At 42.3% G+C, this 25,606-nt stretch overlaps 2 protein-coding genes across 13 annotated transcripts in view; one reads left to right on the top strand and one right to left on the bottom strand.

Annotated features, from left to right (window-relative positions):
* Positions 1-145: 145 nt before the first annotated feature.
* RWDD2B (RWD domain containing 2B) lies at positions 146-16,749 on the bottom strand. 3 transcript variants are annotated; one of them, XM_024993786.2, is made up of 7 exons: positions 12,793-12,959; positions 8,771-8,941; positions 8,099-8,152; positions 3,956-4,182; positions 3,799-3,866; positions 3,320-3,682; positions 146-1,407 (listed from the first exon to the last, which is right to left on the bottom strand). In XM_024993786.2, exons 4-7 carry the CDS (start codon positions 4,160-4,162, stop codon positions 1,173-1,175), a joined length of 873 nt encoding a protein of 290 aa, XP_024849554.1. In that variant the 5' UTR covers positions 4,163-4,182; positions 8,099-8,152; positions 8,771-8,941; positions 12,793-12,959; the 3' UTR covers positions 146-1,172. The 3 variants fall into 3 exon arrangements, with proteins under 3 accessions (XP_024849554.1, XP_059743432.1, XP_002684660.2); XM_059887449.1 differs by lacking the exons at positions 8,099-8,152; positions 12,793-12,959 and adding an exon at positions 16,659-16,749; XM_002684614.7 differs by lacking the exon at positions 8,099-8,152.
* USP16 (ubiquitin specific peptidase 16) overlaps positions 16,677-25,606 on the top strand; it is a 25,917-nt gene continuing 16,987 nt past the window's right edge. For 2 of the 10 annotated variants that reach the window (XM_024989414.2, XM_010800912.4), the window contains exons 1-5: positions 16,677-16,794; positions 17,588-17,777; positions 19,860-19,961; positions 22,009-22,187; positions 25,104-25,207. In XM_024989414.2, coding sequence (XP_024845182.1) covers positions 19,901-19,961; positions 22,009-22,187; positions 25,104-25,207 — 344 coding nt within the window. In that variant the 5' untranslated portion in view covers positions 16,677-16,794; positions 17,588-17,777; positions 19,860-19,900. Of the gene's footprint in view, positions 17,196-17,587; positions 17,778-19,859; positions 19,962-20,357; positions 20,458-21,442; positions 21,647-22,008; positions 22,188-25,103; positions 25,208-25,606 lie in introns of those variants that run through there. The other 8 variants (XM_024989418.2, XM_059884584.1, XM_024989421.2 and 5 more) reach the window with 6 other exon arrangements.

Genomic DNA, 25,606 nt, shown 5'->3' with positions numbered 1-25,606 from the left:
CACATAAGTTGCCTCCGACTGTTTTACTAAGATAAACAATGTATTGTGCCCCCCACCCCCACCCGTTCCTCTATCCGAGTCTGACTCTTCAAGGATCAACCTGAGTGCTAGCAACTAGTAAATATTTAATCATCACTTTTGAAACTGGTTTATGCAGGGTCTCGAAAACCAGGTTGTGTGTTTATTTGAGTGGGTCAATTTGCTGAAAGCAGATTTACAGAAAGCCACTTGCAGAATGAAAAAAATGTCAAAATCCAATTTGCCAAAAACAAATGCTCTAAATTACCAATTCCATGCACACTTGAGACCTATTAAAAAGTCTTAAAAGCCTTCTGTGAGGTAAGCCAAGGAGCAGGGGCAGAGCGTGAGCATACAGAAATAGAGATGAACTGCAAACTCTGTTTAAGAAAAATCCCCCCTGTCTTTGTACCAAATGGCTGGGGTACATGCAAAACTAATGCTCTGAAAAAAATCTAACTGGCAAACTCACTTTCAGCTGCTAGTAACAGGCACAGAAATACAAATAAAACTGGTTTTATTTCCTAATAAACTGTCTAGAGATAGGCAGGTGCTAGTGTTGGATCAGTGGTTCAGCTGCTTGAGGATTGGCGTCTCTGTGGCTCTCTTCACCCCTCCTTCCTTCATGGCTGAAAGGACTATTGCAGCTCCAGTGATCATTTTGGTGCTTGTGACAGAAGAGAGGGAAGAGGTGCCCTAGTTGTATCTATCACTTTAATCAGGGAAGCAAAAGTTTTCCCAGAGGTTCCATGGTCAAAGCTGTGTCCCCCAGCCACCCTCGCTGGAAGAGAGTCTGAGACAGTGAGCATTTATAGCTTTTCCAGGGTCTTTAGTGGAAACAGATACAGGGGAAAGGGGTTGGGAATGGTGGCAAGTGGGACCACCAATGTTATAATTAAATATAATTAACTTCTCTTTCAAAATAGGTAGCTTTTAAGTCAAGAAATGTCTATCAACAAGTTTAAGATTATAACTTAAAACTCAGTTCTAATCATGACATATTTTTTTAACAGATGCGTTTCTGCTACACTGCTTTTCCTTTTTTTCCTCCCTAACATTCTAGAGTGGGACTAAAGTCAAATTAATCTTTCAAGCAAAAGAGAGGGAAAATCAAAAGACCAACAGTGGCAAAACGCTTTCAGCCACTCCCCTGCTCACTGTCCTTCCACACCAAACAACATCTGGAAAACATTCCCACATTCGCTGGCATTCAAAAACTGATACAGCTGACCAAAGTCCATGTGGTTTCCTCTGGCTCCATTGACACTGAATACTTTTTCTTCAAAAACTGAAAATTTTCTTTGTCTCTCCATGTCCTCACTTGTACCATCAAAAGGAATGTCTTCTCGATGGCGAATTAAAATTCTCTTCCAGTTTAATTTTCTGAGCCTGAAAAGAAATTTTCAGAGTAGAAATTTTGAAGATGTGTAAAGCCCTGAAAGTAGAAGTTATAAAATACATTTATCAATGCCTTTTCCTAGAAGTAAAGAAATGTCCTTTCATCTCACATGGATTTTATTTTAATCTAATATGATTCCAGTAATGTGTGATCAGTCATGTCTGTTTTGCAATGCTATGGACTGTAAGCCCGCCAGGCTCCTCTGTCCAAGGGCTTTTCCAGGCAAGAATACAGGAGTGGGTTGCCATTTCCTCCATATCCCATCCCCAAACTCATTTACTGCTATTATCACTGCCTAGTATCAGCATTTTACAAATGTATGAATTCCTGAATCTCAACCTCTTGAAGGGGCTTGTCATTTAGGGTATCAGTAGAGAAATAAGGTTCCCTGGTGGCTCAGACAGTAAAGATTTTGCTGCAATGCAGGAGACCCGGATTCAGTTCCTGGGTCAGGAAGATCCCCTGGAGAAGGGAATGGCAACCCACTCCAGTATTCTTGCCTGGAGAATTCCATGGACGCAGAAGCCTGGCAGGCTACAGCCCATGGGGTTGCTAAGAGTCGGACATGACTGAGCGACCGATACTTTTCATTTCTCACTTTCAGAGAAATAAGATTAGAAATCTTGTTCCACAGGGTACACACAAGTTACAGCATCGCTAAGATGAGAGAAGAATCAGATCCATAGAAATGGAGGGGACAGTAGACAGTGTTGTGGGCAGGGGCGGGATTTAATGTCTACCTACAGAACATCTTCTCTGTGCCATGTGTCAGGTGAGGGGAGTACGCTGACCAAATGTGAGTGCTGTTTTAGACTAAATCCTGTTATGACTTCAGGGACACACAGATTTCCACATCTCTAGTATCATGTGATACATGACACAGTGACAGATTTTTTTCCTGGGCTCCAAAATCACTGCAGATGGTGACTGCAGCCATGAAATTAAGAGACACTTACTCTTTGGAAGGAAAGCTATGACCAACCTAGATAGCATATTAAAAAGCAGAGATGTTACTTTGCCAACAAAGGTCTATCTAGTCAAAGCTATGGTTTTTCTAGTAGTCATGTATGGATGTGAGAGTTGGACTATAAAGAAAGCTGAGTGCTGAAAAATTGATGCTTTTGAACTGCAGTGTTGGAGAAGACTCTTGAGAGTTCCTTGGACTGCAAGGAGATCCAACCAGTCCATTCTAAAGGAGATCAGTCCTGGGTGTTCATTGGAAGGATGGATGCTGAAGCTGAAGCTCCAATACTTTGGCCAACAGATGCAAAGAACTGACTCATTGAAAAAAGACCCTGATGCTGGGAAAGATTGAAGGGAGGAGGAGAAGGGGACGACAGAGGATGAGAGGGCTGGATGGCATCACCAACTCTATAAACGTGAGTTTGAGTAGACTCCAGGAGTTGGTGATGGACAGAGAAGCCTGGCATGCTGCAGTCCATGGGTCACAAAGAGTCAGACATGACTGAGCGACTGAACTAAACTGAACTGAGTATCATGTTGCATACTGTAATAACTGACAAGGCATACAGAAGTTGTGAAAACCTTGGACTTCTCTGGTGATACAGTGGAGAAGAATCCACCTGCCAGTGCAGGAGACATGGGTTTGATTGCTGGTCCAGTGAGATTCCACGTACTGTGAAGCCACTAAGCCCATGAGGCACAACTCCAGAAGCCTGCATGCTTTAGGGCCTGCAAACCACAACTCCTGAAGCCCCTGCCTGGCGCCCTAGAGCCAGCAAGTCACAACTCCTGAGCCCGTGTGTCTAAAGCCTGGGCTCTGCTACAAGACAGCAGACTGCAACTCGAGAGGAGTGCCCACTCGCTGTAAGAGGAGAGAAAGCCCGCACATAGCAACGAAGACCCAGCGCAACAACAACAAAAAAGGCTGTGATAGCCAACCTTGACCAGAATTCTTCACAGGCACTCTGTGGGCCTTCCACACAAACAACACCAGGTTTCCCAGGCATGCTAAACCCAGACAGGGAAAGCTCCTTTGCCCACTCGAGAATACTCTTTCTTTTGTATTTGTTGTAGATGTGATGGCTGTAGATCCAGAGCCTTGTGAGAACGTGGTCGCCTGGCTGGACTATACTTCCTGGAGCAGGGGATGGGGTGACGTCTTTGCTGATGTAGCCAGAGGCATGTTCTCGAACCCACTCTGTGGCATTCAGGATACAGACATCTCCGAGACAGTTCTTTTGTAGGTATGCGGTCAGATCCGTATTCAGCCGAGCCTGCTCGGATCTACTTAATAATTCTGACCTGATGGAAAAGATATGGGATTAAACATTAAATCAATTTTCTCAGAACAAACTTGAGAAGTGCTTTTGTTCTCAGATTAGTTTTTCCTCTAAAGTTGGCCAGGGTCTGTAACGTACCTGACAGTAATTTCAGGCAGAACTGCAGGGTATTTAAAAGGAAGAATACAGGCCAGAGAAAACATCACCTGATTAAAAAAACAGAGAGAAAAATTGCCCTAAGTGTTGTTTTAAGTTGAGACATATTTCAGTGCTTCCAAAAGTAACACTGAATTACCATTGCTTCCTCAGATACGTCCAGGTTCATACTGATTGTAAAGTAAACTTTTGAAGATCGTCCTTCCATGGTCCTCTTTTCAATGCATTCTTTCAGTTCTGCTAAAGCCAGCTGGTCATTCACGATGAGCTCGTTCTCACCAGGGAACATACTGGCCAGCAGGTCTAACTCAGAGAGTTGGGCCTCTGCCTGTTCAATCTCAGTCATTTCGGGGTACCTGTAAGTTTCTAAGAAGGTAAGGATAAAAGAGACATTTATAAATACAGTCTTGGAAGAACTCAACATCGGTACATACTGAATATGGGTACTTACTGAAAATCTGATTTCTTAATAAAATATGACATTTAATCAGAATACCTTCTGTGTTACTTTCAGATGTAATATACTAAGGATCAAAAAGGGGTTTCCCTGGTAGCTCAGCGGGTGAAGAATCTGCCTGCAATGTGGGAGACCCAGATTTGATCCTTGGGTCAGGAAGATCCCCTGGAGAAAGGAATAGCAATCTACTCCAGTATTCTTGCCTGGGAAATCCCATGGATAGAGGAGCCTGGTGGGCTACAGTCCATGAGGTGGCAAAAAGTTGGATGTGACTGAGTGACTGAACCACCTCCAAGGATCCAAACTATAGGACAACCCAATGACAGTGATAAAACTCCAAAGAAACCCAGGCACCAAATTTCTCTGTATGTAGATAGTTGATGTGGCATCTTGAGATACCACAACGAGCAATTACATGGAAGTAAACATGGAACAACAGACTGGTTCCAAATAGGAAAAGGAGTACGTCAAGGCCGTATATTGTCACCCTGCTTATTTAACTTCTATGCAGAGTACATCATGAGAAACGCTGGGCTGGAAGAAGCACAAGCTGGAATCAAGATTGCCGGGAGAAATATCAATAACCTCAGATATGCAGATGATACCACCCTTATGGCAGAAAGCGAAGAGGAACTAAAAAGCCTCTTGATGAAAGTGAAAGTGGAGAGTGAAAAAGCTGGCTTAAAGCTCAACATTCAGAAAACGAAGATCATGGTATCCGGTCCCATCACTTCATGGCAAATAGATGGGGAAACAGTGGAAACCAGTGTCAGACTTTATTTTTTTGGGGCTCCAAAATCACTGCAGATGGTGACTGCAGCCATGAAATTAAAAGACGCTTACTCCTTGGAAGGAAAGTTATGACCAACCTAGATAGCATATTGAAAAGCAGAGACATTACTTTGGTCTAGTCTGTCTAGTCAAGGCTATGGTTTTTCCAGTGGTCATGTATGGATGTGAGAGTTGGACTGTGAAGAAGGCTGAGCGCTGAAGAATTGATGCTTTTGAACTGTGGTGTTGGAGAGGACTCTTGCGAGTCCCTTGGACTGCAAGGAGATCCAACCAGTCCATTCTGAAGGAGATCAGCCCTGGGATTTCTTTGGAAGGAATGATGCTAAAGCTGAAACTCCAGTACTTTGGCCACCTCATGCGAGGAGTTGACTCATTGGAAAAGACTCTGATGCTGGGAGGGATTGGGGGCAAGAGGAGAAGGGGACGACAGAGGATGAGATGGCTGGATGGCATCATTGACTTGATGGACGTGAATCTGAGTGAACTCCGGGAGTTGGTGATGGACAGGGAGGCCTGGCGTGCTGCGATTCATGGGGTCACAAAGAGTCAGACACGACTGAGTGACTGAACTGAACTGAACTGAACTGAAACTAATTGTGTAGTCAAAAGTCATATCCATGATATAACCAGGAGAGAGGCTCTGATTGGTTACCTTGGAAACTCAGAATTAAAAGAATAAGGAAGAAAGTTAGATGTGTGGTCATTTTTTTCTCTTAATATTCATTAGTTTTTTAAAAATAGAAGAATGTGAAAAACAGAAAATAAAGGCTAATTATCCCACAGCTCAAGTAACACATGTCAACAACAGCAAAAAAATTACAAGATTATAAAATTCAAATGATGGAGAAAGGTTAAAAAGTGAAGACACAGTTTGCTGCTGGTGACTGCTTCCCCTAGCTAAGTCCCCTATCCAAGGCAGAGATTTTGGCGTTTCAGAACATTTTAGGCATTACACATATACATATATGGAAGACACATGGTGGTATAATGTGTAAATAAAGGTAGACAATGAAATATATAATTAAAATGTATCTACAAGGGGTGATATTTACTAATCTTTTGTCCTTACTTCCTAACTCTCTCCCCACCAAATATATTTTGGAGATCTATTCACTGTCAGCACATAGATTGATCTATCTCATTCTTTCTGGTGGTTGACTATCATAGTGAATCAGATAGATATGTCATAATTTATTGCATTCCTTATCTACTGATGGCCACTGGGTTTTTTCCCACAGTTTTGCTATTACGAACACTTCTGTAATGGAATTTTATGTATACACACACCCACACAAACACACACAGTTTGGTGAGCTGTGAATAATATATACACAAGTTTGCAGAGGTGGCTGATTGGTACAGCATTTTAAAAGTTTTAGGCATTTAAAAGTTTTAGACAATATTTAGAATATTGTCAAGTTGCCTTCCAGAAAGTTGCTACATGGAAGTTTAAAATTTTCACACAGTCCCCTGCTTTAAAAAAAATTCTTGGCATAAAGTCTTTATATGGTATTCTATATCTGTGTGAGCCATTCATTAGTTTTTATTTTTAAGGAGGCAGACTCACCAGCCTTTCCTTTTACAGCTTCTGGACTTTGAATCTTTGTTGGAAAAGATTCTTCCCCCCTCCAAGGTTATAAAGATTACAAGATGCTAACCAAAATAGGATTTTAAAACATTTTTTAGAATTTAATAACTTGATTTTCATTTGCAAGAAAGTGCTGCTGCTGCGCTTAAGTCACTTCAGTCGTGTCCGACTCTATGTGACCCCATAGACGGCAGCCCACCAGGCTCCCCCGTCCCTGGGATTCTCCAGGCAAGAACACTGGAGTGGCTTGCCATTTTCTTCTCCACAAGAAAGTGCAGGGCCATCTAATAAAACATGGAGGCTAAGCACATGTATTTGTTTCTCTTTCTCTCTTTTCCCTCCATTAAAATTAGAGTAAAGGAATAGATTCTTAAATATAAAGGGACAGGAAATGACAGATAAAAGCTGTCAACAAAATACAGGAAGATGGAAAAGGGGTGAATGAATCACAGCTAACTTAGATTTCAGCTTTCTTCCCTTTATTAACTGCTTAGTTGGGTGGGGAAGGGAACTGCAGAACTTCAGAAGGGCTCAGAACTGTTAACACCAGCTACTTTGGAAAGCTGCTCTGTGTATGCCATAGAAAACATGAATTTGTTGAAACTCTAGAGTCTAGACTTTAGACCCTCTTTCAGGGTTTATTAATATTGGCACTACATATCTGATGGCTGAATCACAGATTATAAGACTGTTGTTCTAAATGTATGTAGAAGAAAAATTTAAGATTATTATATCATTGAATTAAAAGTGACAAGATTTCTGTATTTTACTGACACTGGTAAAATATGACACCAGCAGACTATAGTGGGTTGCTGCTTCTTCCGTGTCAAGTCTGGGATATTTGAGGCAAAAAAAAAATATCCAAAGGAGTGATCATCATGTCCTTTCTTGGGTCCTGAGGTCCTTCGATGATCTGCCACCCTCTCTCCACCTTTCAAAATATTTTTGTGTTTTATATATATATATATATATATATATATAAAACGATTCTTTGGGGGAAGACTAGGAAAAATATCCTTAAAAGTGGAAGTCCCTCTAACACAATATTTTTAATTTATCAAGTTGGCATTAAAAAAAAAAAGAAAAAGGAGGAAATGTTGTTATAAGGAATGCTGATCTAAAAATGCCAATCTTATGAAGCTGACCTAAAGAAAAACCAACACATAAAAATGTGTTTCTAAGGATGGTCACTGTTAATAATAAGAAAAAATTTCAGAAATGGCTTAATTATTCAGCAACAGTACAGTAGTTAAGTAAATACATAGGCATACCTTGGAGATACTGCAGGTTTAATTCTAGAACACCATAATAAAGTGAGTATCACAATAAAGTAAATGACACAAATATTTTGATTTCTCAGTGCATATAAAAGTCATGTTTATACTACACTGTATTCTGTTACGTATGCAATAGAATTATGTCTAAAAAAAAAACAATGTACGTACCTTAATGATAATCTTTTTGTAATAATGACATCAAAGATCACTGGTCACAGATCACTATAACCAATATAGTAATAATGAAAAGTTTTAAATATTGTGAGAATTACCAAAATGTGAGAGCGAGACATAAAGGGAGCAGATGCTGTGGGAAAAATACCACCAGGAGACGTGCTCAAGAGTTGCAACAAACCTTCAATTTGTAAAGAACAAAAAAACACACTATCTGTAAAGTGCAATAAAATGAGATATGCCTGTACACCCTGTACATCCAAACAGTAGAATATTATGAAATAACTTAAAAAAATGGATATTGACATTGATGTTCATGATGTATGGTTACTTAAAATAGTATATTGTAAAAATAAAAAAATAAATGAAAATAGATTGTAGAACAATATAAATAATCTTAATCAATAAATAATATTACTGTTCCTTCTTATACCATCACACATACATGAAAAAAAAATCACAAAGAGAATTCACAAAACAATTAACAGTTGGCTAATGTGGGTTGACAGAAGAAGAGAAGGATTTTCACCTTTTAATTTGTATGCTTCTATATTGCTTGAAGTTCATGATTAGCATGTAGTACCTCTAAATTCACTAGAAAGGAATAAGAGTTATGCTTCTGAATGGCAACCTGAAACCCACTGATGCAGAGGAAACACGGCTTACCTTCTCAACAAGAATTTACTCTGGGGAATCAAACACCATTATTTCAGTTGATGGTATCTTCATGGACTTCCTTTTCATCTTTGGTAAAGGTTGATTGGGCAGCTATTATCTGTAGAGCTTCATCCTTCCTTCCTTCCTGGAACTATTTAGTTTGAAGATCAGGACTTATATCTAATAAAATATAGAACAGTGAAGGTAAAAAGGCCAAGTGTTCAGTGACCAGTATTATCACAAGGATTAAAATGAGGACATGATCAATAAAATGGGTCATCAAAAAAAGATTTGAGGAAAGTGGCACAATTTGAGTTGAGTCTTAAAGGAAGGGTAAGACTTAGACACGGAGAAGGCAATGGCACCCCACTCCAGTACTCTTGCCTGGAAAATCCCATGGGTAGAGGAGCCTGGTAGGCTGCAGTCCATGAGGTTGCTAAGAGTCGGACACGACTGATCGACTTCACTTTCACTTTTCACTTTCATGCATTGGAGAAAGAAATGGCAACCCACTCCAGTGTTCTTGCCTGGAGAATCCCAGGGACGGGGGAGCCTAGTGGGCTGCCGTCCATGGGGTCGCACAGAGTTGGACATGACTGAAGTGACTTAGCAGTAGCAGCAGCAAGACTTAGACAAGGGAGGAGGAGGCATAATGTGGTAAGGGAAGAAAGGTGTGCAGGGCAAGAAAGCACAAGAAAAACAGCAAGAACCTGAACCTGTCCCTTCTTCCCAAGTCCAACTGCCCAGGTATAATTCAGGGAGTCATCATTTGGAATATTTTCCCTTATGCTACTTACTGTTTGTCCTCTAAACCCATCCTTGGTCCTTCTTTACCCTTCCCTGGACTCTGGACAGCTAATCTCCACAGCCTATAGCATCCAAGTCTTCTGCATTTCTTGTGGTTGGCCAATGCTCTGGGTGGAAGTGGGAGGATGAGAGGAGAAAGAGGCCAGGGTATTTCTTCATTATTCTTTCCCTGCTTTGGTGGGATTCTGACAATGACCTATGACCAAACTCCTGCAAGCAGCCCTTCACTTCTTTAGCTTCAGTAGAGCTTTCAGCCTAGAGAAAGTCAGAGTTCCTTTAAATCTGGCCATACCTTGGGACCTCCCCTGGTGGTCTAGTGGTTAAGACTCTGTGTTTCCACTGCAGGGGGTGTACGTTTGATCCCTGGTCAGGGAACTAAGATCCCCTTGTACCATGCTGCTGCTGCTGCTAAGTCGCTTCAGTTGTGTCCAACTCTGTGCAACCCCATGGATGGCAGCCCACCCAGCTCTGCTGTCCCTGGGATTCTCCAGGCAAGAACACTGTAGTGGGTTGCCATTTCCTTCTCAAATGCATGAAAGTGAAAAGTGAAAGTGAAGTCGTTCAGTCGTGTCTGACTCTTCGTGACCCCATGGACTGCAGCCCACCAGGCTCCTCTGTCCATGGGATTTTCCAGGCAAGAGTACTGGAGTGGGGTGCCATTGCTTTCTCTGCTCGTACCATGTGGTAAGGCCAAAAGATATATATGTAGGTGTGTGTGTGTGTGTGTGTCTGTGTGCACTTAGTCGCTCAGTCATGTCTGACTCTTTGTGACCCCATGGACTGTGGCCCACCAGGCTCCTTTGTCCATGGAATTTTCCATGCAAGAATAGTGGAGTGGGTTGCCATTCCCTTCTCCAGGGAATACACACACACATATATCTTCAGAATATATATATATATCTTCAGAAATATTTAAAATCCCTGGATTATTAGAATTCCTTATCTTTTCTAGTCCTGTTGGAGTTGGGGAACTAGGAAACAACTCGTTAGATGGTTATTAGAGGAGGTAAATTTACTTTTGATTTATCACAGTGGTTAAGTATACTCTGTTGCCAGACTGCCAAGATGCAACTCCTGGCTCTGCCACTTACCAACTGTGTGACCTGAGGCAGGTGGCTTAATTTTCTGTGCCTTACTCTTCCCATCTCCAGAATGGGAATGACAGGGCTGCTGTAAGTTATTAAGTGAGGATGTGTGGGAAGTACTTAAAATGATGCCTGGCAACAGAGGAAGTGCCATAAAGAGCTTGCTATTTTTATATTCAATCAACAAATATTTCTTGAGCACCTATTGTATGTCAAGCACTAAGACTGCGATGATGGACTAAAGTAACAACAACAGAAGCCCGCCGCCTGGCCCAGAACCCACGGGGGGCTAGGGTGGCCTTGGGCTCCGGCCGGCCGGCCCCCCATCCCCGCCCCCGGCTGCCCGAGGAGGGCTGCGCGCGGCCCGCGGGCCAGAAAATAAATAAATAAATAAATAAAGTAACAACAACAAAAAAATCTCTGCTGTCAGAGATTTAACCTAGTGGGAGCAGACTATGATAACAGAACACACACACACACATTGCCATGCTCTCTTCCTGGGGATCTTCCTGACCCAGGGATGGAAAACATGTCTCCTGCAGCTCCTGCACTGCAGGTTGATCCTTTAGCACTGAGGCACTGGGGAAGCACCACATACATCGCTCCCCCGCACCCCACATATATGTCCAGTGAATAACTGTTATGAAGAAGATAAATAAGAGAAGGTGCAAGTTGCTGGGAGTGGTTCAATTACACACAGGCTGGCCAGGGACAGCCTTTTTGCTAAGGTGACTGTGGGGGAACGAGACCTGAAGGCACTGAAGGAGAAAGCCATGTGTTGAAATGAGCAAAAAGTCTTCCAGGCAAAAGGAACAGCATGTCCATAGTCCAGGAAGCAGGATGATGCTACATGAGGTGGCTGGAGCAGTGAGCCAGGGGCAGGGTTTTAGGACAAAACGTTAGAGAGGAAATCAGGGGCAGTCATGTTGGAACTCAGGGAATGGCTAGGGTTTAGGATTTTTTTAAAATATATATCTATTATTTATTCGGCTGTGCCAGGTCTTAATTGCAGCACTGGGGATCTTGCAGCATTTGATCACCAAGGAAGTCCCAGGATTTGGGGTTTTATCCTGACTGATATGGAAGGACATTGAAGGGGTCTGACTTATTAAAGGCCCACACTCACTGCTGGGAAGAAGGATGGAAGCAGAGTTAGCAGGTAGGCACTACAATGATAGGAGAGATGATGGTGGCTTGGATTAGGGTATCGTGGAAGTGGTGAGCAACTGTTCGTGTTGTAGACATGTATTAAGAGTAGACCCAACAGGATCATTGATGAATTATATGTGATATGTAAGAATAACTCCGAGGCTTAGAGAAAACTGGAAGAATGGACCTACCATTTACTTGGATGGGGAAGATGGTGTAAATCTGAGGCTTGGTCTTAGACAGACTAGGTAATGAAATGTCTATCAAGTCACCTAGTAAGTACAGACGTCCAGCAGGCAGCTAGATGAACAACTACGGTGTTTATAAGAGATCTGGCTGAAGATGTAATTTAGGGACTACTGAGCATTTCTCTAAAAGCACGTTTGTTTAGTCAGTGAGGGAGTGAGTTAATTCGGGAACAGGCCTCATTGAGTTTAGAGGTCTGGGTCTCAGCGACGCATGGGTGGACAGCTACCGGAGTGATGTCACAAATAAGTGATTTGTCCAGTTATTTTCGTAGACGAGGTTTCAGTACCAGAAACACCTTGAACAGGATTTTCTGACTCAAGGTTTTAGTGAATATCACTGTAAGAACGTAGAATGACACGAGCTTCCTTTTTCCCTTGCAGTTTTTTTCTTTTTATTTTGACTATTAACTTACTTAGAAAGTTTCCCCTGGCCCCCACCCTAACGACAGACCATGTTCAGGATGTGTGTGGTGTGTTTGTGTTTGGCGTGGGGGGGGGGGAGGAGCGGGGAGGGGGGCGGGATGGGAATGGGGGTTACTCGGGGTTGGGGGCGGTGGGGCTCGGTGGAGAGGAGACGAGGGTGGGCGGGGCCAGGAAACGCGGAGCTAGTTCTAACCAATGAGCGGTGAGAAGTTGATGGGAAGTCGGGGCCACCAAGTCGCCGAGTTACAGCGACGGACTGGGCCGCCGCAGCCTAGGAACTCCCGGTCCGCAGGTGCCACCGGTGGACAGGAAGACTCACCTCGAGCCATGGACCTGTAACCAGTGCTGTAACCCCGAGTTTCCTGGCTGCACAAACGTCTCGATTCTTATTCGGAGACACCCTCAAGGATCCCAGGGCTAGCGAACCGGAATCCGACAAACAGCCTTGGTCCGGCCGCCTGAGGAGAGTGAGACACCTCCCTCCTGGACGGCCGCATGCGCGTTCTCAAGCCCGCGCGTCCCGGAAGTCGGAGCTGAGAAAACCGGGATCCCTGGGCCTGGCTTCGTTTCTGTCAGCCGGATAGTTTTTGTTCTTTATTCGCGTTTCCCAGCTGCTGCCACTGTCAGTGAGAAGCATGGCCGGCAAGTTTCCTGGGTCAGGATATGGTCCATTGAAGTAACGCTCCTCAAATTCGAACTTGCGGCGGAGTCCTTCGGGGATCTTGGTATAACGCAGATGGGATTCGCAAGGTAGCCTTGGAGTCCCACGTTTTGCATTCCTAAGATCTTCCCAGGTAGTAGCGGTCCTGCTGGCCCCTGAACGACGCTGAGTAGCTAGGCAGTAGGGACAGGTGAGCGTGGATGGTGGCCGTGGCGACTCTAGAAAGGACCCTGTGCCAACACAGAAATTTATCTCCGCGAATCAAGGACAGTTTTAAGCTGACTCCCCAACACGAGAGTAATTAAAAGATGTTTTTCTTAACCAACTAAATATACGCAATGTACCTTTTCCTCTATGTTACACATTCATTGTAGAAATCTCATAAATAAGATTTATCGCCTGATATTGGGTCTTCCCTGGTGGCTCAAACGGCAAAGAATTTGCCTGCAATACTGGAGACCTGAGTTTGATCCCTGGGATGGGGAGATCCCCTGGAGGAGGGCTTGGCAACTAGCTCCAGTATTCTTGCCTGGAGAGACCACACAGACAGAGATGGTTGGCGGGCTACAGTCCATAAGGTCGCAGAGTCGGACACGACAGCGACTAAGCCCAGTACAGCACAAGCTGGTATTGATATTAGGTACTATCATTGCTAAATTTTTTTTTTTTCTTGTTACAAAAATGTGTTTAAAGGTCTTCATAGCTGCATCTTCTACATGGTGTTTTGTGAGCATTTTTCAGTGTCAATAAATAATCTTTCTCCAACTTTTATGGAACATTTCAAGCATTACAGCAAAGTTGAGAGAATTTCACAGTGAAGCAATTCACAAAGAAAGGAGAAGGAGGAAGTTGATTTTGCTCCCCAAAGGATTTTTGGAATGTCTGAAGACGTTTTGAGTTGTAACAACTGGAAGCGTGTGTGCTTTGGCCACCTAATGGGTAGAATCCAGGGATACTGCTCAACTTACCAGGGTGCACCAGGGTATACCCCCTACAAAAAATTTGCTGGTCTAAAATGCTGGTAGTGCTAAGGTTAAGAAACTGACCTCAACAATGCCTAACTAGCTTTGTCATAGATCTAATTCATCCATCCCATCTCTTTTAATGCATTTCAAAGTAAACTGCAGACATTAGTCTACTTCTAAGTACTTAAGCATGCATAACATTAGGATTTCAACTATGTAGGTTTTTTTAAGTAAAAAGGAAATGTATATCTTAAATGTATATTTGCTGAGTTTTGAAAAATTCACACACCTTGGTAACTCAAATCCTATTAAGATGTAGAACATTACAGCACCCCAGAAAATTCTTTCAGGTTCCTTCCCAGTCAGTCCGCAAGGAACCCAACAGGCAACTGTTAGTCTCCCCCACCCCCCCACACCATAATTAGTTTTGCCTGTTCTAGAACTTAATACGGAGAAGACAATGGCACCCCACTTCAGTACTCTTGCCTGGAAAAAGCCTCGTGCGCTGCAGTCCAACGGGGTCGCTTGGAGTTGGACACGACTAAAGTGACTTAGCAGCAGCCGCAGAACTTAATAGAGATGGAATTATCCAGTAGGTACTTTTGTGTAAGGCTTCGTTGTATGTATCCATGTTCTTGTGTGAATCAGTAATTTCTTTTTATTCCTTAGTTGTATCCACTCAGTGGCTATACCTCAGTTCTTCCATTCCTCTTTTGATGGAGACATGGGCCGTTTGCAGTTTTTTGGCTATTATGAGTAAGGCTGCTGTGAATAGTCAAATACCAGCATTTCTCATGACTGAATTTCTTCAGTAAGTATTAAGCATTATGTTCCAAACACTTCTAGGTTCTAAAGATATAGCCACGAGATATAGAACAAGACAAAGGTGCCCCCATTTCAAAGAGCTTAGGTCTGCTTGTTTCTGGGTATTTATGGGGGCAGAGGAGAAGGATATGGCACCCTACTCCAGTATTCTTGCCTGGAAATTCCACAGACAGAGGAGGCTGGCGGGCTACAGTCCATGGGGTCGCAAAGAGTCAGTCAAGACTGAGTAACACACACACATAAGGTCAGGGAGGTGGGGTAGGGGGTAAATACATAGGTAACTATGAAATAAAAATACCAGATGGTGATAAATGCTGGGTAGAGAAGTAAAATAAGGTGATGTGAGTGATAAGGTAGCCATGTTACCTATGTTTTTCAGCCAATTTCTTTATGTTAAAGTGACTTTTAAAGTGTGAACAGAATTAAAAGATCAAAAGTGAATGGCATTCTAGGTGTGGTACAATGGCCCTAAGGCCATTTTAGAAAAGAGGGAAAAAAAACAAGGCCTTTGTGCTAAATGATGAAAACTTAAAAAATTATGTAAGCAGTATAGAGCAGGAGAGCCATTTACCCCCCAAATTTAACCATCATTACTCTGGCCAATTCGATAGGTTAGGGTGCCACTTTCTTAACCTACTTTTATCAGATTACTAATAACGATGACTATTTATTTGTATCATGTTTTTATTGTGAATTACTTGTTTATATCCTTTGCCTGCTTTTCTATTGGGACCTGCATCTTTTCCCCTAGCGATTATTGTGTCTTCTGCATAGGACTAAACTCCAAGGCGACGAAAGCCTATGTTTATTTCACTTTACAGAGGGCTTGGCACTTAACCTATTTCTAACGCATAAACAGTAAATATTTGTAAATTTTACCTTGTCAGCAAGGTTAGTTCAAGACTATATACTTAACTTTAGAAGTCGGCTGGTCAGAATTCGAGAAAATGAGTAAGATTTAAACGTCCCCCTTCAAATGTGACGTGTTTAAGTAAGGTAATCATCCAGGAGACTACAAATGTCTGACCACGCCCAGGTACCCATACTTTGCTGCTACTGCTGCTAAGTCGCTTCAGTCGTGTCCGACTCTGTGCGACCCCACAGACGGCAGCCCATCAGGCGCCCCCGTCCCTGGGATTCTCCAGGCAAGAACACTGGAGTGGGTTGCCATTTCCTTCTCCAATGCATCAAAGTGAAAAGTGAAAGTGAAGTCGCTCAGTCGTGTCCGACTCCTAGCGACCCCATGGACTGCAGCCTACCAGGCTCCTCGGTCCATGGGATTTTCCAGACAAGAGTACTGGAGTGGGGTGCCATTGCCTTCTCCGACCCATACTTTAGAACTATTTAAATAACTCAATGACCACAGTGGGGCCAGTGGTAAAGAACCCGCCTGCCAATGCCGGAGACACAAGAGACAGACACGGGTTTGATCCCTTGATTGGGAAGATCCCTTGAGTAGGAAATGGCAACCACTTCGGTATTCTTGCCTGGAAAATTCCATGGACGAAAGGAACTTGGTGAACTGCAGTCCACGGAGTCGCAAAGAGTCCACAAGACTGAGCGCACATGCACCTAATTACCGGAAGCGGGGGAAAAAAAACAAAAATCGACAGCCAAGTCAGTCACAAGCCACCGCGTTCACACTTCCGGCGCGAGTCCCGCGCAGGCGCCGATTAACTAGCGTCAGTACCGCCGGGCCCCAGGGGCACAGCCGCTTCCCATAATGCCGCGTACCGGAAGTTGTTGCTTTCCAGGGGTCACGCTGGCTTCTGCTCCGTCGCTCTCAATTCGTCACCGGGGAGGAAGACGGAGCAGGCTGCCCGGCCCGAGGGCCCATTAGGGGATGCAGCAATGGGCGCTGTCGCCGTGGGTGAGTTCCGCTCCCACTGCCTTCGCAGTCACCACTCGCATGACTTCCTGCGCGCCCGGGAGCCCTAATTTTCCTGCCCCGACCTCGTTCTCTCCTCGAAGGCCCCTCTGTCTTTAAGCACGTTACCTGGCCTCGGCCCAGTACCGCGTTCTCATTGGCCTCACGTCCTGTCAGTTCCAGGAGCTGACCAATGAGTTGTCGGTGCTGGCGCCCTCCTCGACCCAGTGGACCCCGAGGTTCCCCCCGTGGGTGCGGAGCAGTTGGAAGGGAAGGGGAGGTCTGGCGGACTTCGCGCGGCCGGGGACTCTTCTTACGAGTTGGCGCTGAGTTTGCCACCGCGTCCGCTTGTTGGTTATTAGGACAGGCAGGAGCTGTCGTCTATACGATTCAGTGCTCCCAGGGTAGGACAACTCTTCGCGAAACTTGAAAGCCCTGTTTTAGCCCCGCTGACAGAAGTTTTCCAAACTCATGCATGTTTAATGGATCCCAGGCAGGGGTGGGAAATACTTGAAGGGCGGAGAGGGAAGGGAACTGGGTTAGTAGGAGAGCCGGCAAGACCAGCTATGATTTATGTTTTGCGTGGAGCCCTGCAAAGAGTAATTTGGCCCAGAAGGTAACGCTCATCTGAAGACTCGCCTGAAAAATTGAGGAGATTTGTGGATGTTTTATAGATGATGATGCAGTACTGTTTTCACAACTCATTAGATGCCCTTTATAGTTGTCAGAAATTTATTGGGAGCTCTTTTTTTCCCCACATCATTGAAGCAGTCCCTCTACTGTCCTCTGCCTGCAGCAATTACAGTTCGTCTTTCAAGTTTTCCTTTGGCGTCTGAGCGACTAGCAGGTCCAAAACCAGATTTGCTAGTGCTGTCTTCACTGCTGCAGATTTCTTCATTCTTTACCTTTTTCTTTCTCACCGGAATTTGTGTGCTTCATTCTTGTATACCTACCTTTGCACCTTATAATCATCCTTAATGCCACAGGTACTATTCTCTTTTTCTGTTTAAATGCAAGAAGTATTTCTGGATCTGCTATATGTTAACACTATTCTAAATGCTGTAGGTGATTCAGAAGTAAGGCCTAAAACACTTTCTTGCTCTTAGAACTTTAGATTCCAGGTAGAGAAATGACATATGTCCAGGGAAAAGATTTAAGAAGCATCTCACTTAGGTATCTGATCAGGGTACAAGATGAATAGCACACACTGAACGCTGGGAAAGCAGAGTTGAGTGGTTTATTTAAAGTCAACTGGTTGCCTAAGGCTCCATTGAAATGAACATCTTGGAGGAATTGGGAAGATTTGGATAGATGGAGCGAACTCCCAGCTAGAGAGTAAAGGCTTAGAGGTGGAAGGCAAGGTGTTTTGGAGTGGAGGGTACAGAAGAGTCCGTAGGATTCTGCTTTGGAACCAAAAGATCTATGATTTAAGTTCCATTTCTGCCACCCTGTGATCTTTCATCGTTTTGAGTTTACTTCTTTAGCACAATGCTCCATTTAAAGGCTTTTGTGAAAATCAAATGAGATAATATTTATGTAAAGGCTTTGAAAATCCGAAGCACTGTATGACTAAAGATTAGTGGCTCTTTTCTGAGACATAATGAGAGTCAGGGTTACCAGGGTGTTGAGGAAAATTTATAAGGGACCACGAGTGCACGGCACAGGAGAGTGGGTTGAAAAACTGTCAAGTACTTTGAATCAGGAGAGTGATTTGATGAAAATGGCATCATTGGAAGATAATGTCTGTACTAGAATGCAGCACAGATTAGAGGGAGTTGGATTGGAGTGAGGCAAGAACTTGGGTGCTGTTCCTCCCCCCTTCCAAATCAGAATACACCCTCATTTTGTATATAACCATATAGTTTTGTTCTGTTAATACATACATTGGTTTTGTAAACATGAAACTTTGTTAATGTTTTATCTTTGAAAAGGGTAACAGTTAATGATTTAGCACTCATTTTTCTTACAAACCTTGTGGGATTACCTTGAATTACCCTCACATTAAGAACTAAAGGAGGAATATTTTTAAGACTGTAAGCCAGAGCAAGATGACAGCTACCTTTCAGAAATAATTGGGAAGTGTTTTAAAAATATATGTCCCACGTCCTACTTTCCACTTATGCAATCAGAATTTTCACAAGCATCCCAGGTAAAATAATTATTATAGTCATTTAAGTCATTTTGACACTAAGTTATTCTAATGTATGTAAACTATAACTTTTCAACATCATTATTAGGTAGACTTGTATGTACTTTCAGTATTTTTCATGTTTTCTGATTTTTAATTGTTGACTGAAGAGGTGATTTGATAATGAGCTAGATTTGTCATTCTTGCCTGGAAAAATCCCATGGATGGAGGAGCCTGGCAGGCTACAGTCCATGGGGTTGCAAAGAGTTGGACTCGACTGAGTGACTTCACTTCACTTCAGATTTGTCATATTTCAAACTGATTTTGTCAAGAATATGATAATGTAAATGGTCAAGAATACAGATGTAGTCAGTTTTCAGTTAACATCCATAGGAAGTTCTGGTGTGGGAAGATGCAGAACAGTGTATCATACTATGTTATTTGGCTTTGAAACTATTTTGCACATTTTCTGACTCCCTCTAGGAGATTGTTTTCAGAATTATTTTAATTTTCTTTGAGAAATTACAAATCTAATTGCATTGCCTGCAAGAACTTTCTTAGATAGCTTTGAAGAAAGGGAAATTAGAGTTTCAAAGTGCTACCGCCATTCCACATTTATGGTGTGAGAAGTTAAGTTCCTAATAGTGTAAAGTGTTAAGACATCAGGATCTGTGTAAGAAGATACTAATTCTTTCCAGACCTTTACATTTATTGAAAACCTCTTAACATTACTAAGAATCAGTTTCCTAACCTATGAAAAACAGAGGTAATACTCTACTTCCGGGGGTTCTTATTGAAAACAATGATACATGTGAATGGTCTTTGTAGCTTATAAAGTATGATAGATACACAAAATGATACGGTTTAGTTACATTACTGTATCCTAGAGAACTGTAAAACTTTTTTTTTTTGGTCAAGCTAACTTTATCTTGTTTTCTAGATTGTTGTTTTGTGTCAGTAAGTAACCCCTAAAGTGCCAACATGGGAAAGAAACGGACAAAGGGAAAAACTGTTCCAATTGATGATTCTTCTGAATCTTTAGGTATATTTCACCAATTAAATTTTTAAAGTAATGTTTGTATCCCTAAATGGACATCTATTTTAATATGTAAAAATGGGATCAATGTGTTTTGATTATGTTATTTTGTAATTTGCATTCTAACTTAATGTTTGTATAGACATGTAATTTAATAGTCTGCACAACATTTTTAATGGCGTGATATTTATTCCATTGATATAAAAGACTATGGGTGCGTATTTCATGATTTATTTGGGTAATCCTCCACTGTTATAAATGTAGGTAATCTTCAACTTTTCAGTGTTATGAATGGTGTGATACTAAATATTTTTGTAGCTCAAACTGTGCACATCTGGTTATCTTCTTGGTACAGATCCTATAATTAGAATTGCTGAATTAAGAGGTATAAATATTTTCTAGATTCTTTTGGATCTATTGCCATTCAGAGATGTATTACTAACGTAGAGGCCCCCTAGCAGCGTAACAGAGTACACATTTCTCTGAACCTTTATTGACACAGGTTGGTATCATTTGTAAAAATCTTTGCTGATTTGCTAGTTGAAAAAGAATATTTTCTTTTTTCAGTTTGTGTTGTTTTTGACAACTTACTGGGCTTTAGTAGTTTTTCACATGATCTCATTTGCATTTGTATTCTCTTGGTGCATATTCATTGGACATAAAGCTAATTGTACCACTTGATGAGTTTCTAAACCTCCAGGAGCCCTGAAAGAACTGAAGCCCTTTAGAGTGGCTTGCATAGCCTGTTACCGATCTGGCCCCACTGGGGTTTTCAGTCTCAGGTCCTGCTGCTCATTATTTCACTTGTGACTGCCATTCTGAGAAGAGAGCATGCACTTCTACATTTTATACGTCCATCCCTTTGTTAATGGGATGTGGCCTTTTCTGGGTCAGGAAGATCCCCTGGAAGAGGAAATGGTAACGCGCTCCAGTATTCTTGCCTGGAGAATCCAATGGACAGAGGAGCCTAATGGGCTACCGTCACTAGGGTCGCAAAGAGTTAGACACGACTGAGCAACTAAGCACAAGGCCTTTTCAGATTGTTTACTCCATTAAATCATAGTTTAAACTATGAGCTTGAAATTAAAAACACTTAAATCCAAATTCTAGTACAGCCACTCAGTAGTTCTGTGACCTTGGGCACTAACTTTGAGGTTTCTCATCTATCATTGGGGGTAGTACAGTCTGCTTTTCGTGGTGGTTGTGTAGAGTAAATGAGATAATGTGTGTGAACACTTAGCACAGTGTCATGCTCATAGTACCTGCTTAATCAGTATGAGAAATTTTTATAACTATACATATCTCCCAAGATTGTACAGTCATTACCTCTTCTGTGAACTTCCGTTGACTTTAGCCTTCTCTTGTGCTGCTGTAGTATGTCTGTAGCACTGCTCCCTAGGTGGTGCAGTGGTAAAGAATTCACCTGCAAATGCAGGAGACATAGGAGATGGGTATTCAATCCCTGGGTCGGGAAGATCCCCTGGAGAAGGAAATGGCAACCTACTCCAGTATTCTTGCCTGGAGAATCCCATGGACAGAGGAGCCTGGCGGACTACAGTTCATGGGGTCGCAAAGAGTTGGACGTGATTGAGCAACTAATCACCCAAGCATATGTATAGAGCATATCTAGAGATTCTTGTGCCTTCATTTATTTGCTTCTGAGAGAATGTGAGCTGCTCAAAGAAAGAGCTGTGAGTTGGTCATGTTTTCGGTTGTATTGTCTATTACAGTGCCAGACATGCAGCAGTTGTATTGTTGACTGAATGAGGGACCTTCTCTGCAACCTTATAAAATAAAGAGGATAATAGATACAATTAATAAATTGAAGTGAATTTAGGGTGGTGGTGGTTATACCTAGAACTTCAAAGCTTGTATAAGATCTTTCTTACATAATCATCTCATGATCAAATATCAGACAAAAATTTAAGTTTTTAGGTTATCTAACAATTAGTTTATAGAGTAAATTCATTTTTGAAGTTCAAATCAGGTGTAAGTTTTGAGATTAACTGAAGAAAGTCATATTCTACCTCATATTTGTTATTTGTTTTAATAGAACCTGTGTGCAGACACATTAGAAAAGGATTGGAACAAGGTAATTTGAAAAAAGCTTTAGTGAATGTGGAATGGAATATTTGCCAAGATTGTAAGACGGACAATAAAGTAAAAGATAAATCTGAAGAAGAAACAGAAGAAAATCCTTCAGTTTGGCTGTGTCTTAAATGTGGCCATCAGGTATGCTTAGATTCTGATCGATTCGGGATTGTATTAAACTCTCTGAACTTATTTTAGAAGATAGTACCTAAAAGCACGGTATGGGTGACCAGAATGTGTGTTGGCGTAGTTTGTCTTCCCTGGGGAATAGGTTCTGAGACTCGGGTGTGGGGGGTTTATTGGGGAGTATTCTCGGGTACTGTACTAGGAAAACAGGGAGAGAAGCAAGCTTAGGTGGAGGCAGTGCTTCAGGGCTTCAGCTGAACCCACAGTGGAGTCTGGTCTTCAGAGAGGTCCTGAACTGCGGCACAGGGCCAAGCCTCTGTCCTTGTGCCTAGACCAGTCATTGGATGTTGGTTGCTTCTGGGGAATGGAACTGATGGTGAGGAAGGCAGCTTCGTTCCACTGAGGATAATTCTTGGGGATGGACAGACAGAGCAGTGATCTGTCCCCAGGCCACATTTCTGGCCTCTGGGGAATGAATACCTTGGGTCTGGTGGTATCTGGGTGGCAGAACCGCTCACAGGTATCATCATGATACTAAAGGTCAGGAGGGCCTCTTAATCACCCTTGGTGGTGGTAAGTTTACCTGTTAGGAAACTGGACTGAGCGGTGGTAACGTTTTCTAAAACTACAGTGTAGTATCACAACCAGGATATTAACACAGATACAATCCAACAGTCTTAATCAGGTCTCCCCAGTGTTATTGCTCTTAGTTTGTGTGGGGGTGTACGTGTGTTGTGTATGTATTAAGTGCTGTTTGGTTCGGCACCTGTGGAGATTTGTATCCACCACCACAGTCAAGGCATTGAAAAGTTCCGACATCACATGGAGTGTTATGTTGCCTTTTAAAAATCATGCCCACTCATGCCCACCTCTGGACTGCTACCCTTCCTCCCAGCCCCTCACAACTTCTAGTCTGTTCCCTATTCCTAAAATTTTGTCGTTTCAAAAATGTTGCATAAGTGGGATCATGTGATACACAACGTGTTGGGACTGACTTTTTTTACTTGTGAAGGTTTTCCCAAGTCCTGTGTCTCAATGGTTGCTTCTTTTTTATTGCTAAGTGGTATTCCATGGTAGGGTGTACCACGGTTTGTTCACCCATTGAAGGACATCTGGGCTGATCTCAGTTTTTGGTGATCATGAGTAAAGCTGCTATGAACATTTGTGTACACATTTTTGTGTGAATTTAAGATTTCATTTCTCTGGGGAAAATGTCTAAGAGTGCAATTGCTGGGTAATATGATAATTAAATGTTTAGTTTTTAAGATACTTCCAGGCTTTTCCAGAATGGCTGTCCTATTTTATATTCCTCCCAGTAGTGTTTGAGTGATCCACTCTCTCCATCCTTGCCAGCATTTAGTATTGTCACAGTTTTTTATTTTACCATTCTGATAGGTAAGATCTCACTGTGGCCAGACAGTTACAAAATTTTATGTTAGCATTTTTATTTATTTGTATTTGAAAAGTTGTCATTTAACCTGTTAGATACTTATGATGAGCATGAATATATTTTACTACTACAAATTTTCCATAATGCATTTCCTATTATAAATTTTATTTATTTTGCTAGTTTTTTAGTTCCTTGGGGTAAGACAGTATCAGTATTAACTGTTAACTTTCATCCTAATAGTTATGCTTTACAGTGTTAGCACAGGATTCTCAGTTATTAGATATCTCACGTTTGTTTCAGATAGCCTCAGTTGGTATTAGAATTTTCAAAATCAATACCAAATTGCAGTTCATTTATTTTAGAACTAAATGTTGAATGGGATAAATTAATCAGTAGGTTTGGTATCATAGTTAAAGCGTAGAAGCCATTGATGGATATTTCACCCCCAAAGTAATATTTTTTAGTAGCTGCAGTAGAGACAGGACCACTTATGGTAGTGTTGTCGGAGAGTTGAAGGCTGGTTCACATAGATACACAGTGAAGCTGTGCTTCTTAGCTGTGGCTCATCAGCTGCAGGTGAACAATCTGGTCATGTTCTCCTGTGAATACGCCTATGCAGATGTAGGTGGAAGTCTCCCGCTTAACTTGTTCAGTTAATGCTTATTGACCTCCCTCATTTTGCTAGTCTTTGGTAATAGATTCATTCAGTTTTTCATGCCTTCAGGATTTACACTCCTGCAGAAGGGGTGTGAAAGGGAAGAAAGGATACAGCTTCACTGTAAGGTAGAAAATAAGGCATGCCCTCAGGAACGTACACCATATTTTGTGGGAGTTTGTCTATAGGAGGAACAGTGTTTTCTCATCTGGGAAGCTGGGCATAGGCTTCTAAGAGGAAGTGGCCTCTGAGCAAGATCCTGAAGACCAAGTGGGATTTGATCCACGGCAGTAATGGTAAAGAATTTCAAGACAGATGGAATAATGTGAACAAAAGTGTATTGTGGAAGCGAGGTGGTTTTAGCGAGTAAATGGTACTCAAATAGGAGAATATGGGCGCTAACCCTGGAAAGGTGGATTGGGGTCCAAAGGTATCAGGTTTGTTGAGTAGGTTTGCTGAGAGCAGTTCATCACTTTTGACTTGAGTATATGAACAGAGCTTTATTTTAGGACTATTAAACTGAAAAAATAAGTATGTGAAGGAAGGTTGAAGTTAGGAAAATATTTATGAAGATGTTAAGGAGTCTAAACTAGAACTAGTGAATGATTGCATTAGCATGGTTTAGCTAGGACTGGAAAGGACAAGCTGGAGCAAAAGAGTACTTCTAGTGTGTGGTTTTCTAAGTACCTTCTTCCTGAAATGTCCTCAGGTGCCTCTTCGTATTTAAGTTCTAACGAAGTCTGGACTCTGCCAGAGTCTAAAGTTTTAATTTTAAAATTGTTAAGAATGGCAGGATTTCTTGATCCACTTCCTTATTCATTGTAGACTGTGAATTCTCTCCTGGTGAGTTTTTGTGGCTTTGAGTTTTATGATTATGATTCTCTAGGGCTGTGGCAGAAATTCTCAGGAGCAACATGCTTTGAAGCACTACATGAAACCAAGATCAGAACCTCATTGCCTGGTTCTTAGTTTGGACAACTGGAGTGTATGGTGAGTTTCAACTCCTGTGCCCATTTGCTGGAAATTATTTGAAATGTTGGGGAATGGAGGTGTTGGAACTGTTTTAAAGAGCAAGAAAGTTTAAATTTTTTAGTATTTGTCTACATACCATCACTTTCAGGCTTCCCCATTGGCTCAGTGGTAAAGAATCTGCCTGCAAGCCAGGAGATACAGGAGACTTGGGTTTGATCCTTGGGTTGGGAAAATCCCCTGGAGAAGGAGTTGGCAACCCATTCCAGCATGCTGGCCTGGAAAATCCCACGGACAGAGGAGCCTGGCAGGCTGCAGTCCATGGGGCCACAAAGAGCAACACAACTGAGCTACTGAGCTCATACGCACGCATCACTTTCAGAAGGCTAGAGAGTGATGTTGTGAGAAGCTTTTGCTTAG

Source organism: Bos taurus, chromosome 1 (genome assembly GCF_002263795.3).
Source record: "Bos taurus isolate L1 Dominette 01449 registration number 42190680 breed Hereford chromosome 1, ARS-UCD2.0, whole genome shotgun sequence".
In the NCBI taxonomy this organism is placed as follows: Eukaryota; Metazoa; Chordata; class Mammalia; order Artiodactyla; family Bovidae; genus Bos; species Bos taurus.
The sequence above is the reverse complement of the archived record's forward strand: the minus strand, read 5'-3'. Positions and strand labels throughout refer to the sequence as shown.